Source organism: Tyto alba, unplaced genomic scaffold (genome assembly GCF_018691265.1).
Source record: "Tyto alba isolate M040663 unplaced genomic scaffold, T.alba_DEE_v4.0 Super-Scaffold_22, whole genome shotgun sequence".
NCBI lineage: Eukaryota > Metazoa > Chordata > Aves > Strigiformes > Tytonidae > Tyto > Tyto alba.
Window position 1 is genome coordinate 20,434,136 of NW_024881296.1, and position 12,356 is coordinate 20,446,491.

Below are 12,356 nucleotides of genomic sequence, written 5' to 3' on the forward strand. Positions count from 1 at the left end.
ATACTGTGGCTGGAGCAAAGCCATCCTCCACGTTTCTTCCCTTTTGGGGAGGGCCCCATCAAGCCTCTCTCCAAGTCATTTCACTGTGCCATCTGCTGGATTGCTATTTACAATGCAGCAACAGCCAAGTACAAATACATGGATGATGCTGAACCATTATGGTTTAATTTCTTCAGCATGGCCAACTGAGATCCCGTAGTGGTAGTGTAGGACAGCAGACTAAGGAAAAACCTTTCCCCTTGGAGTACTGCCTCTTGGTGTTCTTGCTCAGGTGCATTTTAAGATACAAAACTAGCTTGTGATTTACAGGATTGCTTCTGTTTCTGGATCTGGTCTTCCTTAAAGGTCCTGTTTAAAAATCAGTGCAGCGAATTAATTTTGGAGAAAAATTCAGAATAAATCTTAAGCGAGGAGTCACAGTGGTAGCAAGATGCCAAGGAGAAAATCAGCATTTAGAGTAAAGGCTCCATTCCTTACAATTAGTTGGTGTTTGAGGGGGAGGGATGGAATGACAGCAAATGTGTGTTGACCGCACTACAGAGGTCTTTGCAACTGCTCGCTGTGGTTTAGCATCTCTGCAGACTCCTGCCACGCGGTGTGCCTGCTCCCCTTTCCTCGGGGAGCGCAGCGACCCGGTGCTTTTGGTTCGCTTTTGCCCAGCCGTGGAGCTGGTGTGGCTGGGCCGTGGCCAGGACGGGCCGTGGGCTCTGCTGGTGGCAGCGAGCCGGAGGGCGCGAGGTTCCCCCCACGCTCTTTGTGTCCTGGCATTTCCCTCTCCCTCGATCCTTGTTTAGCAGCATTAACTCTCTGGTGCAATTTCTTTAATTTCAAAAGCCAATTACGACCTGTTTCAGCACTGTTTCACTGAAACAGCCTAAATCCCACAGGAGAGCTCAGGGCAGCAATGAAAGAGGAATGGCTCTTTATGGGCCCTTATCCTAGCAGGCACATGCTCCTTTCAGGTTTCCTCCGGATATTTTCACAGCTTCTCCCTCCAAACATGGATGTGTTCTGGTTCATCTCTCCCCCAACAGTGTTTGCCAGAGTAGTTTGTCTTCTGCTATTGTGTCTTTTGCATCTCTTTTCAAGCTTAGGTTGTTTTAAGACAATCTCCTAGATCATCTGTGCTTGTATGTATCTCTCTCCTTCATCACTCATTACATCCAAAGGTACTTGCTTTCCTCTCCTCACTCTTTGGGTCCTGTATACTAACAGTCTTGTTAAAAAACAAAACAAAACAAAAAACACAAAAACCAAAATAACTCCACAAAACAAAACAAAAAAAACCCAAACAAACAAAAAACAAACAAACAAAAAAAAAAACACAACAAAAAAAAAACACCAAAAGGAATACACCCCTCCCCACCCCCCCAAAAAAACCAAAAACAACAAAAAACACAAAAAGCCCCCCAACATTAGAGACCTTACTCTTCTGCAAGACACTGAAAGATTTTCCTTTTTTTTTTTTGGTCTTTAACATCATCTTAAAAGCAGGGGTGGATCACTAGGTATTCCTGAGCAATACATTTGGCTTGTTAGACTGAAATCAGTTCAGCACACTGAGATCAGAGAGAGAGAGGCCCATGGGAAATATGGCCACAATTTGCATGTGGCCATGAGCCATTACAGTTATTTATTTTTCCCTCCTGACATCTGTGTGTTGTTTCTGTTGAGCCTTACTTACCCTTTTGGCAGTGTTTTTAAAAGAATGGTTTTTTGCTTGTTTGTTCATATGCACATTGTAGCTTTATCCACATCTGCTTACAAGTCCAGTTGATCACTAAGTGTCTAAATATGAAGGTACTTTAAGTCAAACCAAAATTCTGTGTCTGCTTTGGAGTAAGCTATTATCATAGCTCAAGAGATTGAGTTTGGTAGCAAGAGATTTAAAAAAAGCCAGGAGCCAGATGCTGTCCTGCTCTCTGTGCATCTTTCCAGTCTCCTCCCTTTGCTCCTGAGACAGAAGTGCCTGGGCTGGTCTGGCAGCAGCTTGGCACGAGCCTGACACTGGCTGACATCAGGTGAGGTGCAATGGGAAATACGATGGTGGTGTAATGTGGATCTGCCTGGCCCTGGCAAATTGGTGCCAGCCCCAGGGAGAGCTGAGGGGCATGGGGAGCTTGTGTAGTACTTCATAACAATCACATGCCCACACACATATGTATCTAGCGGTATTATATTAAAGTTCCCTGTCTTTTTAAGCTCAGTAAGATTACATTGTATGGGTATACTATCTTTACATCTCCATATTTATACTGTAATGGTGATTTTTCATTTATTCCAAGGTGAAATTACAGTGGTGATTGTATTGGCATGAATAAAGTTCTTATCCCATACCATTACCTTCCTTTTGCCATCTTCCTTCCTTCACTCATGCAGATAGAGTAACAGATAAAATGACAATATAACATAAAGCTTCATACAGTTCTGAGAATTTCACTTCTCCTGTAACTTGTCTGGGTAAAAACAGAAAGTGAAGCCAACTGAGACATCTGATACTCAGCACCTAGTGTCTTCTATTGTTTCATTCTGCAAGGTGAATGAACATAATTTTTTTGTCAGAGTTATCAGTCCTAAAGAAATGTCAGCTTATTTGGTTTGCTAGGAAAACCTTTGTCTCTTCAGAGCATTAACAAACAATACTCAATTACTTTGTGCCAATTATTGCAACGTTTCCTGGGCTTTCTACTTCTGGTCTGGGCAAGCTCTGCTCTTCAGGTTTATGAATTTCTAGCTCATAGCATTTATATTGTACTGAAGGAGCTGTGTAAAGACCTGTTTGCACTTGAATCAAACAGTCCAGAGTCCAGATATGACTAACTAAAGCAGGGGGGCTATTAGCTTCCTGCCTCCCTTTTTTTTTAAAAAAAAAAAAAATCACACATCTCTCTGTTTTCTCTTGTTTCTTTTTTCCTTTAGGCTTGTCTTTCTTTTGGTGGTCTCCTCTTCTTTATATTCCATTCCCTTGGGTTTACAGCCTTTCTTAGACCTAATACACCTTGATATACAAGGTCTATACCTAATCTAAACAAACTAGTTTGACAGGAAAAGGGCCATCCTGAGAAGATGGACAAGCTGAACTGTTTGCTTCAGTGCTCATTGTACATGTATGTGTATAAAATTGTTAAAGAAAGAGGAAAAGTAGGGAAAAGCATATTAGTGTGTGCAGTTTTCTATTTTGTCCTAGAAGTTAAATGGCTATAGTTTGTGTTGTCTGAAAGAAGGAGGCAGGTTATGTGTCCTAGGAAAAAATGGAGAACAAAAAATGGATGAGTAGCAGTAAAATGTGACACACAGCGTGAAAACCATGGTAAAATATCGAAAATATAGAAGGAAAAAAAATTGACAATTTCTGTCCCTTAAATGTAATCTAATACTGGTTATGGTATGGACATAATTTTTTACCATGATCTTCAGGATTTTAGTGCAGTAACTCATCACATGCCAGTTAGTTTATCTTGACCACATAACAGACTGGACCCCATGTTTTTCCATACTTTATGTAAGGTTTATCATTCAAGTTTTTAGAAATAGATTTATTCTTTTTTAAATTAATGTGGCCTTAATTGTGTTTAAATTTAGTACCTGAATTGATATGACTCAAACCAGTATGTTTGGTTAACCTTCTCTGATCACTTTTTTTTTTCACAGTTTATGAATTTCTCTAACTTTCTCTATCACTTTCTACTACCCAGTTTGTAAAATCAATAAACCTATCATTTCAAATGTATTTGTGTTCAGTGTCCATAATATAGCTTGCTTTTGAGCACAGGACAGAAATTCTGAAAATAGATCTTAGGAAATTAATAGTAGGAAAGCAAAATTAACCAGGACATCTTGAGTTTGTAGCATGATGCTCCACTAGACACTTTCAGTTTCTTCTAGATCATAGCTAGAGCTCAGCTTACACAGCATAGATATTCATATCCATGGTGCACAGTCTTCAATATATGTTGTTTACATTATTGCATTTTAATGATCTGAATTTTTTTTTTTTTAATTTAAATTATGTGAATGTGCCTGAACTGGAACTAAGCATCATCTTTCTAAAAGTGTCCATTTAATTTGTACTCTTAATTTGCTGTAATAGTAAAAGGAATGGCAAGTGCTGATTTCTATATTTAAACAGATGAATCAGTGTTTTGGCGATTCTGGCAAATTTTATTGTTATATGAGAATGGTCATTGGCTCAGGTCCCACTTTCTGTTACAGTTTCAGACATTTTTACATTTTGGCAACCTGGTTAACAGAACCAGTGTCTCCAGAGGGCAGCTGCCACTTGCAAAGTTCTGGTGCAGATTTAGGCAGGGTTTAGATATTTCCTTTAGTTTATGCCTTTTCTTAAACTGATACCCACTTTTGGAAGTACATAAGCTTCATTGTAGCAGGGTAGTGTCTGCATCTTAACCTTTCTTGCTTAGATATGAAACAGCAGTCGTGCTATCTTGATGATAGTGTTTGGGAGGGATAGTGGGGAAGGAGTTCCTGAGTAATTCAGGACTGAAAATTACATCATCATATGTTGTTTGAGAGTTGTATTTGTCTCAAAATGTGCATTGACATAACATGGAAAATTTGATTTGTTAATTCTTTTTAGATGGAATTGATTAAAAACGTAAGCACTGCTGAGCAGCCCTATTTATTCACTAGACATGTTCATTTCCTCAACTTCTCAAGGTAAGGTATTTTTTCAGTCAAAAGTTTTTTCACTGATTTGTGTTAATTGTAATACATAGAACATTTTCCCTCCTCTTTTACATATAAACTATAAACAATACAATGTACCTTTTTTTTTTCCTCCTTTCTGGCACTGGAAGTCACATTCAGAAGTTGGGTTTTTTTTTCCTGCACTCTCTTTGCTACAAAATAGTTATATACAGTATGTTTATGAAAAGCCAGGATGCTATTGCATGACTTTGCCTCTGATATGATCTTGGTTTACAACATTTCCAGCCAACATGCATGAGATGGTACCTTGGGTGTTTAAACTGTGCGCTCATGTTTTAAAAGGGAGAGCATGCTGTTGTGAATGCTTCATCTCTGTATAGTCAGATGCTAATACAAGACTGAAAACTCCACTGAGTTCATTAATTTTGTACCTGGAATGACACTACACCAATTTAATTTTGTTCTAACAAAATAGTCCCTGTTCCACAGGATATGGAAGTATTTTTAAATCATGCAAACAGATTATGCTCTGTATCACGGGAGTGCAGTCCCTTCTGGCAGCTATTTAAAAGTATGCACCAAGACTCTAGAGACTTTTATAGCATGGAATGTGAAGAAAATTGAGTTTGGATAAAACTTCTGAGGAATTTTTGGAAGGATGCAAATGAGTGATGCCAGTTAGCATTTAGCCATGACACAGAGGTTAAAGCTGACTGCAGATGGTTATTGCCCAGGCTGTAAACTTAATTTGGAAATTATATTCAGAAACCATGCCATCTGTGCCACTAGGTTGGACTCCTCAAATTTAGATAAAAAAAATTGCTGTGGAAGTGTGAATTTTCTGCAGATCTTTGCAAGAGTTTGCCTAACTTCCCAGTATTTTGTTTACACGGTAATGTAAATGTCCCTTGAATGTATGGCTTCAGGTGTGGGTAGACAGTGTAGTAAGAAATTGTAAGACTGGGGCGGGGGGAGCGGTTGTTGTTTTGTTTTGGTTTTTTAGAAAATAAAATATTTTGAGCAACTGAAAGTTCACTTGACCTATAACTTATCTATGGGCATGATTTCATTACATGAAAACAAGAAGAGTTAAATAAAATTCCAGTTTTCCACATTGTCTGTTCTGATTCCATGAGAATTCTGTTTCTAATGTATTATCTTTAAAGAATAAAACTCATTAGAATAGGACTTCACATCTTTGGTAAATGATCTCTTCTCTCTGCTGAAACGAAATATCAAACAAGTAGCCACACCTGAGGGTCAAAGGGAAGTTTGTTGATTAAACTGTTTTTTCAGAGATGGTACACAACATTAAGTACATGAGAAAAAGATTAACATGGTTGCCTCTTGCTCCTCCCAAGATCCCATTTTCTATACATAAATCCATGCCATATAGGTAACACGTTTCTTCTGTAGTGTATCCATGAGATTAAATAGCTCTATGTTTTTCTTCCAGTACAAATCTGTGAAAATATATAAAAATTATATAAGATGTATAAAAGTATTTGCAGCTTCCTTTTTGGCTGTTCCTTGCAAACCTGAAAAGTGTATTTTTCGTTTTATTGAGAGGACACTTGGTTTAACTAGTAGCTGTAGACTAGTGAAAAGCATGATGAATCTTTTAAATGAGACATCATTGAAATGCATCAACATTGCTTACTTTTGGTTTAGCATTTCCTGGTGTTTTCTGATAAATCTTTTTGAGAGTTTCAGTCTTTAGTTTCAAAATTTATTGGCAGTGTTACACCTAACAGTGAAGTCACATGTTGAATAATTTCTCTGTTCCTTAATTCTAGGGTGATTTTTTTAAAACTGAATTTCATTAGGAACTGGAGTGTCAAGTATGGATTTTGCAGAAATTCCAAGAATGTGATTTAAATACACATTTATAAATATTACAGTATTATGGAAGCTATTATGGAAGCTTTTTAGTTTTGCATGATTTTTTTGAAACTTTTCCTTTATAGACCATCTCTAGTGGATAGCTGAATTCAAATTGTCTAAAGAATACGTTTCCTCCCGTTTGCTCCAGCTTTTCTGCCAGCTCAACATAAAAGTTGTGCAGTACCCCGGGAAACTAAAAGAATGAGGGTCAAAGCATTGATGTGGTGTTTTCCAATAGGCAGCCAAAGACCTCAGCGAGCAGCTCGCTGTGAGCAGCCTGCGCGGTGGGGAGTGGGACGGGTGCTTGGGGATGGGCAGGAGAACCAGCTCCTGACTGCACATCTATGAAAGGCTCAAAGTTCAGCTTGAAGATTGAAGAACCCTACTTTGGTGAACCCCCCTTGCTCCTTCCCAAGGAAAGGGATGACACTTTTTACATGCCATTGTAGCAGAGCTGTTACTGGAAATCATGAATTTTTGCAGGGGCAGCCATCCTGGGTATTAGATCAGTGACCAAATTAATTTACCTTGTTTGGCATTTTATACCTTTGAAACCAAGCTTCAGTTTTCAGGAAGGGATAAGGAATGCCTTCTTCTCCTTCCTCCTGTGTGTATGTATTATGCTGGAAGACAGGTAAGAGATAGAAGGCATGTTATCTTTGATACTCTTTTGGTAAGCTTGAAGGTCACTGTTGAGACAAAAGGAGTCTCTTCCATTCACCTTGCATTTCTTTGCTTGAGTGCTTTCAAGATATGTAGGGATTGTATTAAGTAGTTTATAGCATGTCACCAAGGTACTAGAGAAGCAGAGAAAACATAAGCAGAGTCATGCAAAATAGGAGTCTGCTTTGATCTCTCTTGTTGGTGCTTCTCAGCTTCTCAAACAGTAGTAAGAAAAATAAACTTGATTTTTGTTTAACATCACTGATGTGAATAGCAGCCATGACATCACCTGGATTTCCCCCCTTTGTACCCTGTACCTGCTTATAAACCTGTCAGCAATTAAAGCTCTCTGATAATTCAGAAAAGCCTCACAGCATTTATTTATGATTGTTTCCAACTAAAAAAAAAAAAAAAAAACCCACAAAAAAAAAAAAAAAAAAAGGACTATGTCTTCTTTCCAGAAAAAATCTCTAGTGGAAATGAGCTAAGCCTTCAGTGGTGTATTTGAGGACATGCATGTCTCTGAGGCACCGTTAGTTTTACTGAACGAAGTTCTAAATCTTGAAAATCTCATCCTGACCTGAATGCTTGCCAGGGTTGTTTTCCCCTCATTTTTGAACAGTGTTTTAAGAGTGCCTTGCTGGTTCAGCTGAGTAAATGAATCCTCATTTACTCTCCTATGTTTTCATCTTTTAGTTCAGTACTATCTTTCCTCAATCCAAAGTAGTGCAAAGAAGCAGATAAAAAGATAAATCTTAAAAGGATGCATTAAAGCAAATATTATGTAAATTTTAACAGACATAAATCTAATTAATTGCAGCTTCAAACAGAAGATAAAAACCTAAGTTTCTTTCCCTTCTTTGATGTGAGTGAATTTTGACATAGCACTTGTCACAGGAAGAGCTTTTATTCCCAGTGGTTTGCAGCTTTTGTTTCCAGTCTCTCCAGTGCAACTAGAGCTAGCTTTAGGAGACAACCCAGTGCCTCGGGAGGGTGACTACTCCATCCAGTCTATTTTGGGACCGTTTCTTTGGGGGAACTTGGTGCCTTTAATTGAATTCTCCTTTACTGGTGATTCCTGAATGAGGCTTTTCATATGGCATCGTGCTGCTCATTTCATCTTAAATGCTGGACTGCCCTCTCCATACCTGGCTTTTTTCTGATAACCCTATTTGGAAATGTTCTTATACACAGAGGTAGATGTTTAGGTGCTTGTGCTTTCATACCGGCTGTTGCTACTAGGACTAGCCCAGCATCAGATTTTCTTGCTCTTGATTGGAAAAAGAGTACATTTCTCAGAAGTCTTCCATGAAAGCATCCAGGCTGTCTTTGAAGGCATTGTGTTACCTTGCCTCTGCCACTTCCTTGGGCACTTAATTCCAGTTTTCTGTCAGCTTTATTGTCAAATTATTGTGGCTAACTTCTCATGTGAATTTCTCTGGCTTTTGCTCCTTATTGACTGAAATGCTTTTTTTGTTCCCTGGTGTTTCTCCCCATGCATCCACCTGCCACTGCCGTCTTCAAACACCTTTCACTCTTCCTTTTGATCACAGGTTCTCTCAAACCTCTTGCCAGCGGGTGTTTTCCTCATCCATTTAATAACTCTGTGACGCTTTTCTGAAACTTCTCCAGTAGTTTCATAGTCTTTATTAAGTGTAAGCATCAAAACTGTACTTTGGACCTGTATCAGTTTCACTAATGCTATATATGTTAGAAAAAAAAAACTTCTTTTCAGTCACCATGCTTATACCTTCTAAAGCTACAGTTGTACCAGAGCAATCTGGGTTTTCAAGGAGAGTTGTTTTTCCAGTGTGTTTGCTAGATCCTTTCCTAGTCACTGTTTACCAGACTGTCATTTCCCATTCTGTAGAAATGGCCCTCATTCCTTTTTCTTAAATGTGTTAACCAAGGGGAAAAAAATGAGCGATATGAAGCATGCAGAGTTACTAGTTGCTGTCTACTGCAGTGGATGGTGTGAAGTATAAAGTTCTTTGAAATTAAAAAAAAAAAAAGGGGGGGGGGAAAAGAAAATCTCCTTTGATATTTATGTGTACTCTCAGAATGCTGAGATCTGTTAGCCTATGTTAAAAAAAAATAAATAAAAACAAAGAACTTTTTTTTTTCTCATGTCCCTGAGGAGCTCCAGAAGTTGTCAGTCATAACCTGTGATGTGGTCTGCAGTACACAGGGCAGAGACACCCAGCTCCACTTGTGCAAAACTCAGGAATTCAGGGGGTTTGCGTCCACACAGAGGTGCGTGAGTGAAAAGGGCATGTTGCAGGACCAGAATGACAGCTATCATTTATCTCTGTCATATACCAATTCCTTTTCAAAGTCAATGCTGCATGTATTTAAAAAGAATCGTGGGAGCCTTTAAATGAGTAAAAATACTGATAATTTTTTTTTTTGTCTCTTTCAGAATTGAACTTTATATACTAACATTACTGGGAAAAGCATCTGAACTGTTAATCAGAAACAGATATTAAAGAATGCCTCTAAGCAGGGAAAGATTTATATGATGATGAATTTTCTGAGATTGCAGGTGTTACTAGTGGATTCAAGTAGTATAGTGTTAGAGTGCAGAAGCTGTGAAGAACTAGAATAACCTGCAGAGAGGCAAAAAGCTATTTCAGGATAGCTGCAAGTTGTTTGCTGTGCTTTATCATAAATGCCACTTGTCATCTATTTATTTAGCCTGAGAAAAATGAAGCAGGAAGAAGCTTCAAGTTTGTGGAAAAGCCCCACTTGACCTCTTAGTAATCTTCTACTGAATTAAGTAGCTATAATGGTCTTTGGGCAAGATGCTTGGTGTGTGCTCCATGTGTCCCAGATTTCAGAGAAGCAGAAAGAATGTTTGCAACAACGCACAGGGGGTGGTGAGGCCACAGTTTTGGGTCAGGATGAGTCAGGGATGGGGAGGATTGCACAACTCCTGGTTATTTTGACTTGGGAAGGCAGCTTTCCTCCCTCTGACACCGAATTGTTATCTTCTGAGCATGCACTTATGGACTGTGGTTCGAGCAGAGCAGGAAGCTCAGGTGTTCCCTCCTGTCTTGGGGTAAATGTGTGTTACAGGAGAATGTGTAAAAACGTAAAGGTGTGCCTCTGTCAGTGACTGGTAAGTGACTTTTGCTTGTTTAAAGGCTGGCTGATTAGGTCAGGTTAGTCATAGGAGGGAGAGGCATTAAAAAGACCACCCAGAGAGAGAAACAGGCTTTTTTGTGTCTCATTGGAGCCATGAATTCTTTACTTTCTGCAGTAGTTATGGGCCACTGGGGAATGATCTCCTTTTAAATTTCCTATGATGTGGTAAGGAGGCACAGAGATAAAGCATGGACTCAATTTAATCTTACATTTTAATTAGCCCTTATAATTCAGTTCAGTATATCTTATTTGTTCAAAGCCAGGATGAATTATCACCCATCACTAGTATGTGAGGAGTCATCTTTTCTGTGCTGTCGGGCTGATGCCTTCTTCTTCCTTTTAGCTGCAATTTAATATCTGCAACGTGCGTTTAGCATATTGTGCATGTGCTCAAGGGAAGGGGATAACACTTTCCTGTTAGCATAATTTTCTAAGGAAATAAGACTCATGCATCAGTTCCAGTTGTTCTATTTCCCACACACACACACACCTAATTCGTAAATAATTTCTGGACCCATTGACCAGTTTCAAACTAAATTTGAAAGATCAGTAGAAGACTCGGAGACAGCCATGCTGCTGCAAGTACATCTGCTGAAGGGAAAGCTAAGGAAAACAGAACTGCTGGACCTTCTGCTGGGCCACAGCCAGCAGCCACCTCCTTGTGCTCTGCATGGATGCCAGCCCCAGCTCTGCTGTGTCCCTCTTGCTCAGGGCATGAGGGGTGTGGGGGGACAGGTTTTGGGGAGGAGGGAAAGTTCTGTTGGGTCTTCTGCTTGGGAAGGTATTGCCTTTAGTCCCTGAAATCAACATAAATGTTTCTGGGTTTCTGTTAATCATTAGGAGAGTTAATGTGTAAAGTTCTTACTTTTCTTGAAAAAGTCTTTTTTGGTAGACAGTCTGTCTCAACATTACTCTTTTTTTTTTTTTTTTTGATACTACTTTTTAAACAGACACAATGGCCAACACTAACTAGTAAAAATTAGTAAATCAAGCTGCTGTAGTGGCAGACAGTGTCACATGCAGCAGTGCTGATCAGTTTGGACACTTTCCTTCAACTCTGACCTGAATTCTGAATTACGGGTAGCAGTAAATCACATACTGTATGAAGACAGAGATAGTCAGAGATTCAGCCTGGGTAAGCCCAAAACTAAACTTCGTCCCTGAGTATTGTTCAGGTTTTTTTGTTATTCGTCAGTTTTGTGTTTTTTCCCCACACAGAAGCACCTCTAAAAACTGCAGTTTAACACAGCACTTTGACATTACATCATTCCCTGTTCTTGGGCTCTGTAAAATTTGTCTGTAATCAACAAACAAAAAGAAGGTAAATCTTGAAGAATTAGCTTGACTGTGTGTCATGTGAATAAGAGGTGTGTTTGATAGGAGAAGCACATACTGTGTTGACAGTGTGGTGTTTGAAAGCCTTGCGAGTTAGCTTGTTGATCATTTGTAAGGGTTGGATGATACATTTACAGTTTTTTATTGCAAATAAATATCTTGCTTTGCCATGACTTAACTTATGTATGTGTCTTTGGTCCATTGATGTGGAAATAGAGTTTCACTTTTAAATTTTTTTTATAGACTGCTAAGAGCTCAGTAAAACCAGAGTGATTCTGTGATGTTGTTTTCATTGACTTAGAGTCATGGGGTATTTGTCACAACACTCAGATTTATTAATAACTTGAGGATTCTTGTTTCTCCCTTTGTCTAGAACAAGAATGTAGAAGTTTTGCAGAACATGCCTATTATGTGTTTTAACTGTGCTCTGCTAGCTTTTGAAAATAGTGTGCTGGGCAAAGATGTGCATGGAGCTGGCATAGCAAGATGCTGAACGTCCTTGACCCTTTGAATGCAAACTCAGGTTTTGTCAGATCACACTCATTCTGTACAGCTCAGCTGTGGGAGGGATTGGGCTCTTTAAACACCTCCTTGAATCAACATCTTGAAACAATGACTGCAGCCTAAAATTATCTGCTAAAGCAGTTTCATGTTGTGGATTT

The 12,356-nt window shown here is 39.0% G+C and overlaps 1 protein-coding gene across 4 annotated transcripts in view; it reads left to right on the plus strand.

Annotated features, from left to right (window-relative positions):
- The window catches only part of UST (uronyl 2-sulfotransferase), a 176,637-nt gene that overhangs the window by 90,345 nt on the left and 73,936 nt on the right, over positions 1–12,356 (plus strand). For all 4 annotated transcript variants that reach the window (XM_042796049.1, XM_042796048.1, XM_042796051.1 and 1 more), the window contains exon 4: positions 4,598–4,677. In XM_042796049.1, the coding sequence (XP_042651983.1) occupies positions 4,598–4,677 (80 nt within the window). The remainder of the gene's footprint in view (positions 1–4,597; positions 4,678–12,356) is intronic.